This window comes from Zonotrichia leucophrys, chromosome 1 (assembly GCF_028769735.1).
Source record: "Zonotrichia leucophrys gambelii isolate GWCS_2022_RI chromosome 1, RI_Zleu_2.0, whole genome shotgun sequence".
In the NCBI taxonomy this organism is placed as follows: Eukaryota; Metazoa; Chordata; class Aves; order Passeriformes; family Passerellidae; genus Zonotrichia; species Zonotrichia leucophrys.
This window is the reverse complement of record NC_088169.1, coordinates 93151383-93173415: the sequence shown is the minus strand read 5'-3', so window position 1 is coordinate 93173415 and position 22033 is coordinate 93151383. Positions and strand designations below refer to the sequence as shown.

At 40.3% G+C, this 22033-nt stretch overlaps 1 protein-coding gene across 2 annotated transcripts in view; it reads left to right on the top strand.

Annotated features, from left to right (window-relative positions):
- The window catches only part of GSK3B (glycogen synthase kinase 3 beta), a 149551-nt gene that overhangs the window by 33749 nt on the left and 93769 nt on the right, over nucleotides 1–22033 (top strand). For both annotated transcript variants that reach the window (XM_064722516.1, XM_064722527.1), the window contains exon 2: nucleotides 21726–21919. In XM_064722516.1, coding sequence (XP_064578586.1) covers nucleotides 21726–21919 — 194 coding nt within the window. The remainder of the gene's footprint in view (nucleotides 1–21725; nucleotides 21920–22033) is intronic.

Below are 22033 nucleotides of genomic sequence, written 5' to 3'. Positions count from 1 at the left end.
TTCGTACTGTGATATCATAAACACTGTGTTCAGGAAACTGCTTACATTTGAAGAATAAAAATGTGCAGTGTGTGTAGTAAAGCATTAACAAGTCAGCATTTAGTGCTAGGATATGGAAAATCCTGAGTTACATACTTAAAATGGCTTGGATATATTGCAAAACTCCACAATCTTAACATTGTTCTCAACACCCATCCATCAAAACACCGAGGTTTTTAATGTCCTGTGAATCGGAAGAACTGTGTATCTTGTGGAGTAAACAAAAATTCATAATTTCTTCAAGGAACTTTTATTGTAATCAGTGATAAGGATTTAAATTGTGTGCATGTAGTGATTACAAATGGGCTTTTGAACAGTGTTTTCTCTCCATCATGCCTTTGCAACCTGGCAGTTCCATCTGTACCTTTACGAAGGAGTTGGGAAGGTTGCATCCTGCTCCACAGGACTCTTAACATGGCTGAACTTCTTTTTATGCTTGGACTTGAAATACTCTTTCAGAAAGTTGCAAATCTAATTTTTGCAGCAGTGTTGGGGCAAAACAAATGAAATTGATACCTGTTAGTGAATAATTTGGTGGATTTTAGTGTATTGTCATTTAGGAGTTTTCTTTTAAGGTCAGGTTGACTTTTTCTTACTTTGGTTTGGTGTTTATTTTCCAACCCAAGGTGAGCAAAGACATTAGAATGCATGCTTATCATAGTTATATGAAGTGTAATATTTGAGAATTGCAGACCTCCAAGGTACCCTAGTTTAAATACATGGACAGAAACTGACTTATTTTAAAAAACCCCACTTTTCCTAATTTAATTCTTTAGTAAAACAGAACTTGTTGCTTTTATACCTACTTGTTGTTAAATGTGTGGATGTGCTGTTAAAATGACAGTCGAAGCATTTAAGTGGGGATGAAACCCTTGGTCTTCAGTACCATTGTAGTGTTTGGGGATTCACAAGTGCTGGTATTCCTAAGCAAATGGTTGTTCTTTGTGGTTATAGAGCTTCAGGCTGAATTCTCTGTGCTGCCACTTAAATGGGCAATTTCTTTCACTAGAATCTAAAGACATTTGGGGAAAATCCCCAAATAATTTTCCTACGGTTTCTCTGTTGTTGCCATGGGTGCTTATTCCTCACAGCCTGTGAAAGGAGTGAGAGGGAGCATGGTCTTGTAGAAGATTCTGCTGGTGGATGGTTTGGTCTCCACAGCTTCCCAAGGCCCTGGAAGGAGCCACTGAAAGCCCTTTCCAGCAGGGCTCAGGGTGCTGACCCAAGGCAGGAACTGCACTGGATCGCTTGTTCCTACACGTGCAGCTGGTTTTGCATCCAGCATGGCTGATCAGAGCAGCTACTCATTCAAGCTCTGTCTGTGTTGCCAGGCCTCAGCTCAGTCCAGTGACTGACCACTGGGTAAGAGTTTCAGTCTATGCAAGCTCTTGTCTCAGGGGATGGAGAGGCTGTGTGCTCCAGACCCGTCTTCTATGTTATCCATCCCAGCATCGTGTGGTATTGAAAGCTGTTTTCAGACCATCTTGTAAAGAACAAGGTAAAAGTAATATTAAGGTGCACTGGTCGTGTATTGCTGCCCTGAAACTCAGTCCAGAGGAGGAGACAGCTCTGCCCAGCTGCAGAGGACCCAGTAAATGAGGTTTGGGTCAGAAGAGCAGGCTGTAGATCTGTTCAGAAGCAGAAATGAGGATGAGAGCCTCACTGTCACCCTGCTCTGTGGCACTCATTTCCAAGGCAGAGGGGAATACTGGTGATGCTGCTTTGTTGTTAGTACTGGAAACCAACCATGTGCAGGTGCTTGATGTGGCCTTGTCTCTTTTGAAGAAACTTCTGCAGCTGAGATACTGGCCAGTGACTCAGTGTTTTAAGCTTGTTATTTCTGTTCCTCCTAATTTAAGATTGAACTGGAGAGGATGGGCATTCATGAAGAATCAGACAGCCTTTTAAAGGTATGTTTTACTCTGGGTAGAATTCCCTTGAGATGACATCAAGGAGCAGGAACTGTGGTTGGTCACATGGCTGGGAGCAGGCAGCCCACTTCTAACCTGGGCTGCCTTTGCTGACGGTGAAACTCTCAGAGATGGAGCCTGTGGCACAGAGGTGTGTAGCTGTTTTGGAACCAAGCTTTTGTTGACTCTGAAGTATCCAGAGTAATGTGTAATTGAAATACCTAAGCTTTGTATCTTCCTTCTCATTCTCTATCCTGAAAACCAGGCTTCTTACCACACCTACTTTGGAATCTCTGCTTTTCTGAGGTCTGTCTCCTTGTAAGAATACAATGAAAATTAGATAATGAAATTGTATTTTAATAAGCTTTCCTGGTATATTAAGCCCATTGCAAATATTGCATTTTAACACTTTCTTTTCCAGTTTTGATTTAGAAGGCAAAAAGTACCATATGAGTCAGGTATTTGGTGTTTGTATGGCCAAAAATGCAGATTTCAACTGTGACAGTCGTGTTGCTGTTTAGGGAGTACTAGTGAGCATGGCCATTCTGTGACTCACTATCCTCCCACTTTTCTAGGATCCAGTCATCACACTGGGAACATCAGAGGCTGCATCCTTGTCTGCTCCCTTTACTGTCTGCTCACAATCCTGAGAGAACAGATTTCCAATGTTCTTTACTAGCTATGTTGAGCTTACCTACTTCCATCAAATATTTACTGCCATTCAAGTAAGCGTTGAATGTTACACCCTCCCACCCCCATCATCCTGCACTCATATTGAAGAGCCCCAGCCTCTTCAGTCTTTTCTTCCAAGGCAGCTGCTCTATCTTTAATTCTTTAATTGACCATTTCTTTACCTTTTAAAATTTTGCTTTGCCCTGCTCATATGCTATTCTTGTCTCCACATCTTGGTTCTTAAGACTGCAGTGCACTAAATTTTTACATAGCAGCACAATTACTTTCTGCCTTGTTCTGAGTTCTTCCAGAACTGGTTATGTCCAATATCTAGGTGACATTTTAGTGCATGTTGCACAGTGAGCCTGTAATTTCAGGGCTGTCAGTCATGACTTCAGGATCACTTCTTTGAATTGTAAACTCCAGCTATAAATTCAGTATGGAAGTCTAATGTGTTTTTTCCCCCCTTCTATTTATTTTCATAGACTTGTTTGCATTCTGCATTGAAGCTCATCTACCACGCTTTACTTACTCAATTTAGTGAGGGCCTTCCAGAGTTCACAGTTAGTGCCATTGCAGCTGGCTGACCTGAAAAAGCTTAGTTCTATCTGCAGACTTGGGGGATTTCACTGTGCACTTCTATCTAGGTCAGTGAAGATGTTGAATAGGATGATTGCTAGCAATGCTGCCAGGTCAGTTCCACTATTGACTCTTCTCTGTAGTGGAAAGTTGACTATTAAGTCTCACCATGGCTTCCTAGTCTTTAGCCAGCTTTTTTGCCTATAATTGGATCTTTCCTCTATAGCCTTGACTTTTTGCCATAGGCTGTTAAAGGAGTAGTTTGAACTTTTTGAAAGTCCAAGTATGTGTTTTCCTTGGATTTCTTTTACCTGTTTGCTTGGAGTGCTGGCTGGTTTCCTCTTAGCCAAAGGCATATTCAACTTGTTTCAGCAGGTTGTTTGCTGTGCTCTTAATATTTGCAATCTTGCCATGGATGGAGATTGCATTTACCCATCTGTACCCCCAGAGACTCTCACTGGAGAATTGTTTTGGAGAGCCAGTTGTTGAAGAACTTGAGAAAAACTTGCAAGTAATGAGAAGTTTCCTCTCCTGACTCAGTGTGCCCAGAAGCACAGGTTTGGATAATATGAAGTGAAAACTCAGTTATAATTAGAGCAGTCCTGCAGATTTTAACTACACTCTGTTACAGGGCAGATTAGGCCCAAACTGGGCAGATAGCTTCATGTAAATATGTATGTGACTTACAGTGCTAGTACATTAATTCTGGTGAAATTTAAAAATAAATTGACACAATTGCTGAGCCATTCCTAGCACTTGTGTTACAGGTTTCTAATAGTGACAAGAATTAGCTGTGTTAAGACTAACAAACCCCTTACCTCTCGCTGCCTATTTTTTTTTTTTTTTGGTACAGATTTACATTAGTTTTCCTAGTGGGGAAGGCTGTCTGACCCTGACCTGTTCAATCCCCAATGCCAGTTTTTTTTTCCCCCACAGCTGTGCTGTGAAACCAGATAGTGAGATGATCCAGACTTGCAAATGTATTTTTTAATTAAAAAACATAGGTTGCTTTCCTTTTCTTCATTGGTATTTATAGCATAGTCACACAAACATTTTCATCAGCATGGTTTAGTGTGTGCTGGATTATGACAGAGGGGAGAGCTGTCAGTGTGTGGGAGACTTTTTAATCTGAGTTTTTAGCTACCAGACAAAAGCAACATGCAACTCCAATATCAACCAGTAAGTTTGTATGTAAAACCCATCAAGTTAGGAGTGCTAATCCTGTTCTTCATAAAAAGTTGCTTTGCAGTTGTGGCTGCTGTGACAACTGTGATATTGTTTTCATGAAGTTCACTGCTACCCTTTTCTGGCAAAGTGTCATTGTTTAAGCGCAAATGTGTAATATGCAGTAAATGTTGACTTGTGGCCATAGGCTATGGTAATAGAATATTGAACTCCTGTAGCATTGCTTTGATCTAGAAAGACTTGTGTTGGTGACAGTGAGTCATTATTGAATCCTGATAGGAAATATGGAAGACAGAAAATTGCTTTTCTGCTTGAATTAACCTTTATGTTACATTCAGATTGCTCTCATTGATGCTGAAATAATAGAATGTGCAAGACCACACACGTGTGAAACTGCAATGCATTGTACCAGTGTGTGATTTCCTACTTGCAAGGGATGTTCTAGTGCCAAAGCTCAGCCATCATTTTGGAGGTGGGAATGATGGCTGTGAAGCCCTGGAACTCAACCTGTCTGTTGTAAGCTTACAGGTCTGTATATTCATTAATTTTTGTCGTAATGGAAAAATCCTGTTAAATATTTTGTTTCTCATAATTGGACTGACTTCAGGTGATTCTTTGGAAGATGGATTGTCTGTGTTGTGTTGATCATGGCCACGGATTGAATGTGTTTTGTAGACAATGTTGCATTGATCTGTCCTGTGTGGGTTCTGTGGGGACTTCTCTATCTGATGGGGGAAGTGGTAGGGGGATGGATTGGGAAATTTAAAGGAGTAACTTAGAACTATTAAAAACCAGTGTGTATCTAATCTGCTATGCTGAAAACCACTGCAGTGGTATTCTCAGCATGTTTTTCTAATTGTGTGGAAATCTGTGAATGCTGTCCTTGTTTGTTCTGGTGACTGATTTTTTTGTTAACCTAGTGATGTTTCTTACATGAGCATGAAGACCTAAGATACTTTATGATTTTGTTCATAGTTTTCAAAGCCTGTGTTTGAAGAACGTGTTCCTGTCTGTAGATCTTTCTGTTTTAATATATCAAGGAAATAAAGAACTTCTTGGTTTTAAGAAATGGCTCTACTTATATTGATAGAGCTTTCTTGCATAAGCCACATTGTGCTTCCAAGCCTTAAAGGCCACAGGTCCTGTAATTACCAAGGGCATTTTCTCCTCTGGATACAATTTCTAATTCTGTAATAGAGTGCCCTTGCTTTCTACTCTTAAGGCCTCATTTTGTGTCTAGATTATTTAGTGGTGTAGAGACCTTCAGAAGTACTTGGAATTGTGGAGGAAGCCAATTTTTATTCATCCTATACAAATATGATACCTCACGTCCATTTATTCATCTGATCCCAGTTTTCTGAGGAGTAATTCTGCTGCCCTGGCAAATGAACTAATAGCAAAGGTTTATTGCCATCTGTCAATGGGATAGCTGGCAATAAACTAAAAACGCCATCTTTGAGTAGTGGCAATATTGCCATAATCTTTGGTGTTGGAAACGGCGAGAATTTGGGCTTGAATATTTCCCACCCCGCTACTTTTGCTGAATGCACACATTAACCACCTCTGATAAGAGCAAGACATATAAATATTGAAAGGTTTTTCTTTGTTACTTTGTTTGTGATGCAGGCACTACATCCAGTAGTTTGTATCTGCCATGTTAGCTGTCAGACTCTTGGGATGTGACAAACTAGAAGGAGCAGTATTTGGATTAAAAAGTTGACTGTATTTTCAGGTCCTCTTACAGAGAAAATAATTATTTTGCAAACATTTTCACTAATTACAAAATTATGTACCAACTCAATTACATGCTTCAAGGAAGATACTGGGAGAAGAGCTGGCTCTTTAATTGCACACTGAATTGTAGGGCTGTTTGATTATATCAAGGGTCCAAAAAGTGAACTATTAGATGCTTCCTTAAATGCAAGTGTAAAGAAAAACAGAATCCTGGGTTCATTTCTTGGCAGATAAAGGACAATTACTGATTTGACTGTTGCAAAAACATGTTTTTTCAGAAGAACGTTTCTACTAGAAGAAAAAAAGAGTGTACTTTGTCATAACTTTATCTAAGCTGAAACACAAGCAATTTTTTCTGCTTTTTGTTGGGTTTTGACATAGCTTTTTAAGATGATGAGTCTCATCTTGCCTTTGCCAAAATCCTGCTCCCATAAGTTTGATTTATGCATTCATTATCTCTCCTACAGTGCCAGGCTGTAATGTCTTAATGAAATTTCATTGTGGGTTTGTGGTTCAGTGGCTGCTACTGTGAAAAATAATTTCTGTTTGAGACTTCCTGTCTCAGCCAAAATGCAAGCATTCAAGCATATTCTATATGCTCCTTTTCAAGAATTACTTTCTTCTCAACTCTTGCTCACTGCTACTTGATCTTTATTTTATGCTGTTGTGACCCTCTCCTATTCCCAAATTCATGCTGTCTTTGATCTTAGTTAATTTAGTCTTTAAAGACACCAGTTTAGATTATATTGTTTCTATCCCAAGATGAATTTTTGAGCAAGATAAAGACTAATCCCATGTAATAAAAAATGCCTGGATGTTGAGTAATATGCCTTAGCTGGCACATGCCTTAGCCATCCTGGTCTTTAAACAGAATTGTCACTACTTGCTACTGTAGATGTTGAGATAAAATTTCAGCTTTCTACTGGATAGTCTTGACACTGATATTATTTGGAGCTGTCCCTTCTCCTTATGTCTATGTAGAAATGGTTGGTTGGCTCACTGTGTGTATTATCTTCAGATCCTGGGCTGGGTTTGCAAACTCAGGAAGAAAAATCCAGAGATGCTGCCTCTGGCTTAGGAAGTTCCCAAGCCACCTATAGCTGAGCTCTGGGAGAGTGCTGGGGTAGCTATCCCTGCAAGTTTGTCCTGTTTTATACTCTTCCTGAAATACTCTTCGCTGCTGTAAGACAAGGGAAAATGGAGTAGATGAATCCATGTGCATTCTTTTTCTTGATCAATATAATATTTGAGTATCTTTTTTCTTTTTTTTTAATATGAGTCCTTATAATAAAGGAATTGTGTTCTTCAAAGTGCTTTGTTACTGTCTGCTGAGGCAGGTAATGAAACCTTTGTCTGCAAGAACATTAGATTGTTCCTCTGTATTTACTCTCCTCTGAGACAGATGTCTGTTATTGTGTTGCAAGCACCCTCCTTACCTGGACCAAGATAAAGCATTGCCATTATTCTCCAGCTGTAAGAGCAGTAGAGAAATATTAGGCTCCATTGTTTCCTTCTAGAAAATGGAAATCTTCTGCATGCTGGCTTCATAATACCTGGTTTATCTTGCCTGAGATTCCTAGGACGGTGTATGCAAGAAGAGAAAGAAAAGCTAGCTGTGTTAAGACCTGTTTTGTCTTCCCTCCAAGACAGTCAAGCTTGTAATTAAGAAAACTTGCTGTAATGCTGGCAAAAAAAGCCTAGTGCCTTCAAAACCTATGTAGGTTTGGAACAGCAGCCCTTGAGAAACTGCCCCTTCTGGATAGGTATATGACTTTTGCAGATACATATACATACACACACACATATATATGGATAGATAGATAACAGAAATGTTTGTTGCCTTAAAAACTGTTCATGCTTTTTTAGGCTTTTTACTTAGTAGAATTTATTTTCTGCTTTGTGATGTCTTCAAGAGTGATACTGCCTTTGTCCAGTATGGAAAGCAACAGTATTTGGGAAAGGTCTGATTTTGTTACTTATTTTTCCTCTTACTGGCAAGATTGAAAGGAATCTTTCCTTAAAAAAGTGGTGCTCTCTTCCCCCTGTTTCCAGATACCTGTCTCTATTTTAGGATTTCAAGCCTCAGCAGTCTTCCTTAACAAACAATTACAGGAACAGTTCAAAAATTTCAGCTGTATGTGTATTTTTCCTGAAAGCCTCTGTCTGCTCTTATGCTGGCAGAAGGGAATTAAGTCCCCAGATGCCTGGGCTTGTTCTTGAGAGAAGTATTACTTTTGTTCATGTTTTTCTTTCTGGAGAAAACTTACTCCCATTTTAGAGGATTTTATTTTCCTAAAATCTTTATATTGCAATCAAATATTTGGAGACATCTTCTGTAGTTTGAATTATATAATTGGGGAAAAATTGTATTGAAATAGGTGTATTGTTTCTGAGAGAAAAAGAATAAACTTCTTAGTAGGTTTAAGAAACCATAGGAGAAAATGATACTTTTTATTGTCTAAAACATGCATTTTAAGGCACTATAGTTACTCTCCAGAACAGAAGTCTATGCTGGTGTAATGTAACTTGGTTGTTGAGCTTTTTTAAACCATAGTAGAAGTGTCAGTAGTTTGACAGTATGAGCTTGTGTTTTGCTTTGGGAGTGCAGGGCATGTGGTGCCCAGGTGCTTCCACTTTGGTTCAGCCAACCCAGAGCTTGGCTGATCCAGCGTGCCCTTGGCACGGGCTGTCACGGCAGGGAATCACTCGGGCTGCTTCCATCTCCCTGCTCTGCCAGCCCTGGTGCTCCCATGGCTTTGGGCAGGCCCTTGTGTTGCTCTGGAGGAGCTGGGATGCAGGGCACCTTCAGAGAGCAGCCATTTGATACCTGGCAGCAGGGAACAGTCAGGGCACGGGGAGGGGCGGGAGGGCCAGGACTGCCCCTCCTCCACAGCGTGCCGCTCTGCCGTGCCTCTGCTGAGGGTTTGTGTTGCACTCAGCGTGGCGTTCCTGGGAGTACCGGCACTGAGGAACACGCTTGTTCCCAGTCCTTCCTTTCCCCAGATCCAGCAACTGCCTGTCCTCAGCATGAGTCACTTCAGCTTGCTGATTGGAGGCTTGCTTTATTTCGGAGATGGATTCGTTTGTCAGATCAGTAGGCTAAACTGACTCATCCTCAGGCTACAAGGTTGCCAGATTTGCTATGGCAGGAACATAAAAGTGGGAAGTAAGACCATCTTTTTTTGGCAGTGGCCCCCACTTTGATCAGATTACGTACAATGTGAAAATAAGCTGTAGTTTCTCTTGTTACCTTAAATAGCTTTAGAGATGTCCAACACTTAGTTCTCTTGCTCTTCGTGCTCTACTATTTTTATTACTTTTAAAAATAAATAAATTTCAAAAGCAGGATTGCCAGTGGTGAATAGTTTATGCATCTGGCTTCTACAGTGCTGCCTCATCTGTAGTAATAGCTCCTTCACCAAGATAGCTGCTCCTGCCAGATATATGGAAGATACCTGCATTGCACTGATGGCATGCCTACAGTTTCTTAATGTTAATTGAGATAACGATCTCCTTGAATTCAAAACCATCTTTAACCTAAATGGACTTGTTCCATTCCTGTGCTCTCTGTGGCACAACCTGAAGCAGTAATTCGAGATGGATGCAGAGGCTGTTGGAGTCTCCTAAAGATGGTCTGTGCTCTGCACCATGGTTTGAGCAGGGTAGCACAACTTGATTTTGCTTTCTGGAGAAGCAGTTGGCAATGGCCTCTTTCAGTCTTAGAATTGTGTTTAAGCTCAGCTCACCATCATCCCAGGGATTCAGATTGGCTACTACTAGTTTTTTATCTTTTTTATTTACTGTACTTCCTATCCAAGGTGGATGTTGGTTCTCAGCAGCTGGCAGTTCTCTTACTCCTCCTCCAATCTTAAAAGATAGTCACCAAATGCATTTTCATAACTAGCTTCATCTGTCTTTTTCTTTGGGATTTGGTTGCTCTCTCAGATTCCAAACAATCTGTTCCTCACTGTGATTTTGATCTGTCTCATTCGCTGTCTTGGACTCTGGGTCCAAGATGCTGTTTCTTGGTCGCAGAGAGAATAGCATGACAAGTATATGCTGTATTTTTGTGATGTGTTCAGTGAAGCAGAAGAGCAAGAAAACATGTCAGGTCCTAATTGGATGACATAATTATGGAGTACTTGACTGAAAGGAGAAATTGCAAAGGAAAGGAGAGTCCTCTAGTATTCCAGAGAGCAGAAAAATGTGTTAGAATCCATGGCTCTCGCAAAGCGAGAGCTTCATCCTTTGCCCTGCCAGCAGAGCTTTGCAGGTTAAGTTGGGTGTTGCTGTTCATTGCACCTGGGTTTCCAAACCCACCTATGATACCTATTAATACTGAAATTACTCTTCATTTTTTAGACAAAAATTTCAAAGTTTAAGGGTGCACCTTTGTGGTAAGGATTGGCTTCACAGTGTGGTAGAAGGCACCTGCCAGGGAGACTGAGATGAGGAACTGCTTGCTTTGTGCCCTCCTTTCTCCACAGTCTGGCAAGGCTTGCAGAGGCCACAGAACTACCCCGAGGCTCTGCTGGCCTGGGCTGCCTGCAGAAGTGGTGACAGCAAGTGTTTCACACCCCTGGAGAACTCACTTGTGGGTTCTCTCAGCTCAGTGTTAATACGCTTACAGTCGTGCTCCAAATTCTCTCCTGGATTCTCTACTCTTGCTTCTGCTTCTCTGCACTTTTCAGTGCTAGCATTTTGGAGGGTTGGGACATTTTGCATTTTTTTACCTGTGTTTTTGCTGTTCCTTACCTTTGCTTTATTTTCTTCTTTCTTTAGCCTGTTTCCTTTTTGGCCATCCCTCCCAGCGGGGGCAGGAGCTGTCTCTTATTCCTGGTGCTGTGGCTAGCACAGAGGGGTCCTAGTCACACTTCATACTTAAGCACTGCTGTAATTAACACAGCTGAAAGACATTTTATTTAAACCTCCACTAGGAGAATTGAGACTCCCTTTAAGATGTATTAAGATGTTCTTAATTTGTGTGTGTGGTAGAGAGGGTCTTGGCAACTTGCAGCTACTGCAGGTGGCTTTCTGTGGGTTTCGCTTAATGGTGCGTTCTTTCGAATTGAAGCCTCTTGGTGGATGCAAAGACAGCGTGAAAAGGAAAAAAAAGTGGTGATGTCTGTTCTCAGAGGTCAGAGACGTGCTTGTCTTGGTGACATGTACATTTAACTGGATTAAAAAACTCAAACAAATGCAGTTAGGGAGGTGTGCAGCAAGTAGACAGCCTCCCTACTTAAGCAGTTTGTAAGAAACTACTTCAGTGAGAAGTTTGCAGGTCATACCAGATATTTTGATGGGAAGCTTGTAAACCACCTGGGAATTGCCCAGATGAGCTGTTTATTATTTGGTATTCTTTGAGGGGTGGGAGTTCTGGAGTCTCTGGCAGTGGTGTTGAAGTAGGTGTGTCAGTAGCCTAACAATGGATTCACCCCTCAGCCCTGCTGGAAGGCACCGACAGACTGGTTCAGGGTCAGCTGTTGAATGGCACTAACAAGTGGATAAACACGATCTGTTTGTAACTCGGGGTTCTGCGTGTCAGGGCTCAGTTACAGGGGTTTATAAGGTACTCTGTGTCAGCTGAACTGCTAGAGCTGTCTTTGGCAAATATTTGCTAAATCATGTTCCTGATGATGTAAGAGGAAAGAATAACTAAAGGAAACTTCAAATAAGAAATCCTAGTACTGCATGGGTTGAATTTCTCAGCTAGAAATTAACTCAGAGCTAAAAAGCAAAAGAGAATTCTACTGAGGCTGCAGTCTTATGCTAAAATGATGTCATACTGTTTCTGTTCTTTCCCTATCTCTGTTCTTGTCTCTTGTGCTGCATTTAACCTGTAAGCTTTTTGGGGCTGAAATGACCAGGATCATAAAAACAAAATCTATTACGAATGCTTTGGTACTTGCTTCCTAATCTGTGGAATCACCTTATCTAAGTTTAAATTTGATTTATATAGCTAAATAGCTTTTGTGGGGTGGGTTCTTGTGCATGTGGGTGGAGAGAGAGGAGAACAGAAAGAGTGCCTACTAAAAATAACTTGTTAACAAGCATGAGACTGCTTATGAAACCCCACTGGCAGCCAGTGTTTAGATTACCTTAATTGTATGTTTCTGTGTTTTTTTTCCAAAGCAGAAATATAAGTGTAAGCATTCTTGTGGATATTTTGTTTAGTCACAGAAAAAAATTTTCTTTTTATGGTAGTCCCCAAGGTAATTGTGCAGAATTTTTTCCCTACCTGAGTGTTAACTGCTGCTCTCTTTGGAAATGTATGGTTTTGGTCTATGTTTGCCATAACTGAAAGAGTGCTTGAAGCAAGCTCTGTGTTAGAGATGGGTAGCACAGACCTTAAATGTGCCTCAGAAAGGTGTGGGCACCACGTTACACATTGGTAGGAGGGACAGCTTCTAGCAAAATGAAGTTGTTTTTTTTCACGAACTGTGAGTAAACATCCCTTCTGGATTCAGCTGTTTGGTTTATAAATCAGTGGGGTGTTAACTTGCTGGGATTTCATGGCGGCCGATGTAAGCAGCTGATTGTTGGAATCCCATCTGCCACAGTTGGATCCAGGGAGGTCATCTGATGGCCAGTGTGATAGGCATCTGGGCTACATCAACAGGGCTCTTCCCATCCTTTTTCCTCTTGGCTTTTTTGGTTTGTTTTTTAAACTGTTCACAGTCAAGCTTATGCTGGAGTAGGGAAGCACAACTGCGTGGCCAATTCCGTGCTGTGCTCACTTTGACTTCCATGGGCAAGATACAAAAACCTGGAGAAAGTCAGTGCCTGGGAACTTCATGTGACCTTTCAGTGGACATTTTAACAAGCTTATCATGTGAATGTTCTGGAACCTGCTCGCTGCTCTGCTTATTCTTTAAATATTTGTTTGCAATCTTCAGTGTGAAGCTTTCAAAGAGAGTGAATTGAACACGCTCTCCAAAAGTCTGTGATTACCTCTAAAGAAAGACTTAAAGCCCCAATGGCATTTTGAATGTCTGAACTGGGATGCAGTAAATGCAGATGCTGTTCCAGCTACTCATCTTGATGTAATTTTATGTGTTTATTACATCAAATATAAGTATATGAGTCATTCCATTACTTGTCACAGTCTGCTGGAAATACATTTAGTTTCTTTTTTTGTTTTTAGTGACACAATGACCTCAAAAATAGGTCAGTTGAGCTACACAGTTTAATTTTTGTAATAATGCTATATCACCTTTCTAAACAGTTGACTTTTTTTTGTAGTGATAGGATAGTTTATTTCACTAGACAGAAGTCAGTCGCTGGTATTCTGTTTACTTTTGGATCAGTTTTTCAGTTCTTTCCTGCATAAACTTCACCCTTAGTGCTTTGAATTTGCCATTTTAGAAACTGTTGAGCAAAACGCAGAGCTATGGTGTTTTGAAGTTACAGGTTTGGCCTTCTGCAAAATAAAAAAAAAAGTTATTTTTGGAAAAAAAATATTACTTTTTCAAATGATTGACATGTAAAAAGCATTGTTACTTGGTACAAGTGGAATGAACAATATTGCTTTTACTTCCTTCCCATGTGTCAAGCTAGAAGTGATGGCAACTTTGATTTCAGGCTGTTTTAGAAACCTTTCTCCTTTGTGATCTTTGACTTGACAGTTGCTGAAATTTGTCCTGATTATTTGTCTTGGGATTGAGCTGAAGTGAATTGACACACAATTAACTGTGCCTATAATTTGATCATTAGCAATAAAGCCAAAGAATGACCTGCCAGTCTTCACATTTTCATTATTTATCACGTTATTGTGTTTTTGTTTAAATTGAATGCAGATTCTGGATTTTGACTGTTGTGGAAAGTGGCAGATTTAATATTGAGTTGTGACACCATTGCATTAGTGCTAAGTTGAAAGAAATTATTTTTGTGAGTTTTGAGCTTTTGTGACCTTCTTAAGGCCCTAAGAGACGTCATGTTAATTGTCATGCTTTCTTTTTTCAAGCCTAGCAGTTGCAGTTCAGCAGTATTTTTTGTTAAAAAAAAATTGTAGTCTAAAATAAAAATCTGTGTTGCAAAAATAACCCTATCTTTCAGAGCTTTTAGTAAGGAAATGATTTTTTTTAAAATTTTGTCCACCTACAGTTGTGTCCCAAACTCTTGCAATTTCTGTTTCTAGTCATTATTTGCAGTATGTCCTCCACCTGCATATCAGAGCTCTCTCTGAAGTGTCTGTTCCTTCTTCCTTTTAGAGATAATCCTCCAGCTTTCTCTTTGACTTAAATTGTTTGCACTCTTAAGTCTCACTCACAGTAATGTATTTTTGCTGACCTTATGATGTCTGAGGCTTCTTTGTGAATCTAGTGTTTTGAATCATCACTGCTGAATTTCAGCTATCAGGATTGAGCATCCTATTCCAGTAGCTGTTCAATGAGTGTGAAATAGCAAAGAGTTTTTGGTTTGTTTTTTTTTTTTTGTCTGTCTGATGTACTTCTGCTTATACATCTAAGGATTACTTTAGGTCTCAGTAACAGTGTTTGCTTCTGTCTGTGCTGGGATGTCCTGCAAGTCAGAGTTGGTGACTCCGCTCTGTGGATGACTTTATTTGACTTGGCTGCATGGCCTGTGATCTTGGGTTCTGGATCCCTCTGCCTCATTTGCTCCTGGGTTACTAAGGAAGGTCAGCTGCTTTTTCACAGATCCCTACCCTGTGCATAACTCTAAATCTTGTGTTTCAGTACTTCATGACTTTTCTTTCAGGTTGTCAATAAAAACAGTAAGTGTGAGGGCAAAAATCAATGCTGGTGGCACGTCCTATTATATTTTATTTTGCAGTTATGGGCTAGTGTATTATCATTTGATTAATAATAATTTTTCTTTCTGTATATGTGTTTCTTCATTAACTTGTGATGTGATGGCAAGTTAGAAACCCTACAGAAGTCACAGTGCTTGTGCACCACTGTGTTTATCTTTTTTTTCATTCTAAATGAACCTGTAGTCTGTAACAATATGGAATCCAGCAGCTGGGTCTCTGAAGTACCTTACTGCTTCTTTATTCATTGTTAATGTAACTGATGTGGTCCTTAAGCCAAAACTGTTGTCAAAATAACAAGATTGTATGAATCATCCCATCCATCTTAGAAGTTCTCTGAGTGTTCTCATTCCTTTCAAAAATGACTTCTTAGTTAGCTCTTCCAAAATCCTTGGGTACAAATCATGAGATTCTTCTGATCTTAAGTAATGTCTAATGGCCACTCTTTTATTGCAGTATTCAGTTACAGTCAGGAAGTCAAGTGACATTTTCTGTGCTAAAACAAGTGTGTGGGTATATAAATATTCAGTGAATGCATCTGCCTTATCTGGGTGATGATTGGCACACTTACAGGTTTTTATTCAATGCTTGACCTGAACTATTTTTGGAATTCCAAGGACTCCTTTTGTTCTGTGTAAATTGAAAAACCAAATGACACTGTGTTTTGTAAGACTCCTTTCTTTGATTCCCTGAGTTTTTCTGATTTGGTCTGTGAATGTTCATTTCAAGCAAGCTGGAAAGGGACTTTTTACGAGGGCTTATAGTGATAGGGCAAGGGGTAATGGACTCAAACTGAAGACTTGAGATTATACAGAGAAATTCTTTGCTGTGAGTGTGGTGAGACACTAGAACAGGTTGCCCGGAGAAGCTGTGGATGCCCTGTCCCAGCCTGGATGGGACTTGGAATGACTTGCTCAAGTGCAGATTCTCTGCTGATGCTTGCAGGGCTTGCAACTGTATGAGCTTTAATGTCCCTTCAAACCATTTTCTGATTCTGTATGGTTCTAGGTTTATCTTGTCTCCCACTAGGTAACATTCTTGCAGCTCCCTGATGAGGAAAGGAAGTTCTCTAGTAAAACAGTTCCTAAATACCATTTTAATACTTTCTCCCCTGTACTGACTCATAATAATTAGCTCTTCATGAAACTAACTTTTTAAAAAATGTAGTAGGAAAAATTATTTAGAAAAAGAAAATTAGTAATGATTTCTGCTGCTGACACTGTTTCCTCAAGCATACATTGGCCACTTTAAAGACTTTCAGAGCAGCTGCTGACCTCCTTCTTCCTTCACATGCCATGAACAATTATCTGAGAAGTCAGGTGTTTTATTCCATAGCCTTATGTGATGATGAGCGCCAGATTCTAGCAGACAGCTCAAGAAAAGTTTTCTCTTAAAACATTTTTTTCATAAAGTAGTCAGATCTTTTGATTGTCCAGTTATCCACAACTGAGAAGAGCTACTGCAGTTCTGATAAACTTCCATCCCCCTCTGGTTGCTCATTTCTTTCTAGGTAGTTGTGTCAGCTCCTGGTTGTAACCTAATCCCATCAGCAGGAGCTGGATCCAGCCGTGTCAGATTTCTGTGGAAGTGACTCCTGACTCTGTTGGGCATTGAGCAAATTAAGATGAAGCAGTGCAGCTAAGCCTTATGAAGGGGAGAAATAGTCAAGTGACTTAATATTGAGCCATGTCTTAGTAGGGAGGTGACACTGAGATTTGAAACAAATCAGTGAAGCTATTTAAATGAGCACAGTTATGTGACCTCAGACCTTGTACAGAGTGTGTTGTATGTCTGTAAAGTTTTTTTTTAGGACTTTAAAACAACCTAGGTAATATCTAATGGAAAAGCCTGTGAGCATGCTGGTGAGGAGGAATGCAGCAGGAGCAGGAGGGAAGCGAGAGGAAACAAGTAAAGTCAAAAGAGAGGAAAAGGTGGAGTTTGTAGACAGTGCAAAGGATCAAGGTTGCATTTGAAGTAGAAGTAAAGCTGCTGTAATCATTGTACTAATACATTGTTTCTTCAACTGTAAAACACATTGAAAAGGAGGAAGGGGGCACACACATATAGAGTTGAGAGCTAAAAAAGCACTCTTAGATCTCTGCATTAAAGTGTGGTTTCACTGCTCAGTCAGACACTAAACAGCTAAAGGGATGTAGGGCAGACATAATTTTGGACTTTCTCCAGGCCCATTCAGTAGAGGTGTGTGTGGATGATCAATAGCAAAGGATGCCTTTCATGGTCCCTGAGGACTGAAGTGAATTTTACTGAGTGACACCTCATTGGCACAGGCCAAAGGTACATGCAGTGCACTTACAGGTGGTCACCTTTGAGCTTAGCAGAAGGAATCTGCTGCTGGGGGGGTATATGTGACAAAATGCTTGCCCAGTAGCAGGATCCCCAGTCTCACATGAGAAAAAAAAAAACATACGCCACCATAGGTTTTGTTTTGGTTTTTTTTTTTTTTTTTTAGATGCAAAAATAGGGTTGTAGCTTGCACTGATGGTCTGTGGTCTTCTAAGTGGAGTATGCTCATTTCTTCCCACAAGCTGATGAGTATTCTCTGCTTTCAACACTGCTTTTATGTAATGGTTGGGATTTGTCCATGTGGTCATCATGTACTAAAGGTAGAAAGTGAGCTAGATTAATCAGAGCACTTGGAAGTTGAAATGTCTGCATTTTGTTTTCAATTTCACATCAGAATTGTGGAAAAAGCTCTTAATCAAAAAAACTCAAACCCAAATACAGCATCATGGATGGTAAACATTAGAACTGTGTGAGGAAATGCTTTAAGGGTTTCCATGAAATACCAAATGCAAGTGTATTATAATGTGATAACTATTTATTTATCCTTTTACCTCTACCCTGGCTGTTATAAAGGTGGTTAGCATAGATGATGACTTTATAGTCACATGAATTTGCTTTTTGGTTACAGTAAAGCAAGGTCATATTGCTGTTGGCCCTAGCAAACAGCAGCCTCTGGACATGTGCTAGTGATGCATTTCATGTGAGCTGTGCTGTAGGAGCTGCTCAGTATTTTGCTATTTAGTCCTTTCTTCCTCCTTTAGTTTTTCCATTTAATGTCCTAGTTCTGTTATAGACCTTACAGTCAAAGGTGTGGAGAGTATTCAGTGTTTGGTGGTGCCTGCCTGTCCACTGGGGTCACAGAGTGTGACAGTCCTAAACAAAATAAGAGGTGAAGGGAATGAGATAAGAACTGTCTAGGCTTCTGCTTAAGACTTGCTGTGGTGTAATGCTGTTAGGAATCTGTTTGGAGGTACTGAAGATTGCTGGGCAGGGCTGTTTCCTCTCTTCCATTTTCCATCATGCTGAGGCTAAAGCCAGCATTTCTGAAAGCTGTTTAGTGACCTCCTTCCTGTGCTGTTTGACTGGCAAGTCAGTGCTTGCTGTCCAGACAATGAGAACTGGGATAACCATTCTGAACTGTGTATGATCTTGGGAGCAGCACCTACATCTATCTTGTGGCAAGGAGTGGCAAAACAGGCTTGGATGCTGCTGCCATGCAAACACATTATCTGTATACTTTGAGCAGCAGTGAGATGTTTTATTCTTGGAGATCAAAGCTGTGAAGGGTGCAAGGTGAATTTTACCCTATAGTCCCTCAGATTCAACAATACTGAAATAGAATATAACTGAAACTCTAACAGCCTTAACTTTTAAAAGATTGGAGCCCTTATGGTGTGTTTTGTGGATGGTTTGCAAAAACTGTTGTTTCCTGAAAGCAGGAAGCTGGGAGAAAGCTCTGTGAGGCTTAATGCTCTGTAAATTCTGGTAAAGAAACAAAGTAATTCTTGGTGTAGTGTTTAAAGTGTCAATGAATACACTTCTAAGCACTGATGATTTCAGCAAGTTCAGGTAGGAGCTATTTTCCTGTGGAGTTAAAGGAAAGTGTCTAAAGCTGACTGGTTTTACATTTGAGCTCTGGAAGAGTTGGCTGGATGGTGCAGCTTGTGTGCTGCACGTTGGGATGAAACACTTGACGGGGCCTGAAATTCAGGGTTGGCTTTTGTGCACAAGGAGGTCCCTGAGAGAGTTGCAGCTCTGAAGAAAGCCCTTAGAGCAGATCTCTTGATATCAAGTACTTCAAATCTCAACCAGGGCTTCCAGGGGCAATTATTTTTATCTCTAAGAGTTCATTAGTCTTGATTTTTGGAAAAATGGAGAATAAAACTCATTAACAACAATCTCAATACTCTGGCCTAGTGAACCCTGCCAAAAAGAAAAAAAAGATGCACCTCAAAATTGAGCAGGTAGGGGATTACCTTTTATTTGATGAGGATTGCTGTAAAAGTAGATATAACTCCTTTGTATATTTGGTAGGTTAGATTGATAATCATAGAATAATTGGACAAATAAAATGCATTGCTGCTATGAGAGTTACACTTTCAGTTTGTTTACAAAAATAGATAAAAGGATTTCTTTGTATTTGTGACTTCCTTCTTTTATTTCTTACAGTTATCAAAGTGGAGAATGAATTTTCCATGCAGCTAGTATGCTTCTATTTATTCTTCTCTTTCTCTCACTCATCTGTCTAGTGTTCCTTTCTACCCCCTGCCCCATTTTCTCTCCAAATCTATAAATCTGCATCTCAGCTTCTTGTGACCATTATGGGGAATGTGTAGGTCAACTCTGTATTGCTTGGCAAGTAATTGGCACCTTTAGCACTAATGTACTTAATTTATGTTTGATTTGTTAATTTGTTTCATGGAGCAGTTGTACTCATAAAAGGAAACAAGTTGTAAGAACCCAAGAGGCAACATAGGAGATGAGTAGTAGTTATTGAGGATTTTTCAGGAGGAAATCATGTCAAGCCACCTGCTTTTCTTCTGAATTTTGTAGGTGCAGAAGTAGATGTGGGTATCTTGACTCTGAAGTTTGCAAACTGATTTTCTCATGAGAGAATCTAGGAGAACAATGGACTACGGGAAATCCCATGAAAGACATACAAAATGATTATTTTGTTAGAGCATAACAGGAGGTCCAAGAAAAAAAAAGGGTGAGATATTCTGTGAGTTTCTGCAGGGCTTTTAGGCAGCATCATAGGATTCACCAGTTTTCACCAATTTCTTAGGTAAATTTCATGTAGCACTGGGAAATAAATCTCTGGATAGTGACTGTGATTGAAAGATTTGACAATCTGGCAAGAGAGCTCAGTAACCTTGGATGCAGTTCAGTCAGGACAAAATGCAGAATATTAGGCTTTGATAAGAGCAATCAGGTGTGTAATTGGAGAATGGATGAGGATTGGACAGGCAGCAGCTCCACAGAGGAGAGTTTGGTACACAAGCTGATCATGAGATTGCAGCATTGCACAAGCTGCAAACATTGTGCTGGGCTGTGCAAACAAGTGTGTTGTAAGTCGGACACAAGAAGTCACCAGCATGCTGGGCAGAGCCGAGTTAAGCTTCCCTTGCAGAGCCTGGTTTTAGGTGCTGTACCTGGGTAGTTTTTAGCAGTGAGGGGAGAGGTTTCCTAGAGAGAAATAACTTCTCCATCATAATGACTTTCTTTGCAACAGCACTCATGTTTGAAGCAGGCAGTGGGGGGAAAGAGAGTGAGCTGTGCCTTTTTTTTTCCATGCCCTTTTTGGAGCAGAACAAAGAGCATTTTGCCTGAACTACACTAACGCTATTGATCAAGCTGTCTCTTGGAAAGATTTTTCTGAATGCATGAGAAGTGAGCAGAATTCCTGGAGAAAGTCATGGAGAGAGGGTTTGTGAATAAGCAGGTGTGATGGGCGTTTCTTGAGAACAGTTTCTGTAGAATTGTGGTGACTGCTGTGCAACAGCAGGTTCTGGTTTTTCTTGCAGGCCTGTTTGGTTCTGTAACCCAAGCCTGAAGGCCTCCTTATTGCAACTGAATGGCAAAAAATGCCCAGACTGTGCTTTGTACAGTGCCTAAAGCTTTGCTCCTATTATGAACAAAATCAGACTTGGAACAGAGTGAAGCACTATTGGTAGTAACAGTGGAGCTAAGAGTAGGTGATGGAGGCTTGCACAGGGTCTTTTGATGGAAAGTGGCTGGAGCCCCAAGCTGCTGCATGTGTGCCACAGCACCTTCACCTGTGCAGCTTCCACTGTGCTCCTGCATCCTGAGCCCTGTCCCTGGCTGTGCTCTGGTTCCTGTTGAGATTCTGCTGTTGGCATCCTTCTCCCTCTTCCTCCCCTGCCCCAGCAGGTGCCTCCCTTCTGTGCAAGGAAGTCCAGAAGTGGAAGAAGGGAGGAACAAGGGTGTGCCATCTGATGCAGCCTAGGTTTGGCTTCAGGTGGACTCAGCCAGGTTTGACAAAGGTTATGCTTCCTAGTGCTACAAGCTGAAGCTTTACATGTGGGTGGATTTGTAACAGACCTAAAGTGCTCCTGGTTTCTTTTTATTTTTTTTTTTTACTCTTTACTCTGTAAAGATCAGAGTGCTGATCTGAGCTCATACTGGCAGTTTGGTTTCTTCAGTTATAGGATAAATATGGGAAAATGCTTCATTTTGGTAATGCAAACAGTGTGTTTAATATCACTTACTTGATAATCAGATGTAGGGATAAATACTTGGCTTCTTTGTGCATTGCATTTTATTGCTCAATTATTTGCTTCTGGAGAGCAAATTTTTCTTAGCAATAATCTAAACGAAAAATTGTCATCACTTAATACATATATATTGGTAAAAAAACATGTCCGGTGTTTTCTTTGCATTTTGTCAGAGGGTTTCTGGTTTTCTATATAATATTGAAGTACATATGCTTTGTCTTACCCTCCTGGTTTAGTCTTGTTGGTCATCTTGTTTACACTTGTATTTTGATTATTTGTGTATCTCTTGCTTTGCAGGAGACAAAGATGGCAGCAAGGTGACTACAGTAGTTGCAACTCCTGGACAAGGTCCAGACCGACCACAAGAAGTCAGCTACACAGACACCAAGGTGATTGGAAATGGATCTTTTGGTGTTGTGTATCAAGCCAAACTCTGTGATTCAGGAGAGCTTGTGGCCATTAAGAAAGTCCTGCAGGATAAAAGATTTAAGGTGAGCCTATGCATAAGTTCATAGTATTTTCATGAATGTTATCTCCTTTTTCATGTCTTTGATGGCAGTGTTTTTTATTTTATTAATTTATTTTCATTGGAGAGCATAAATATG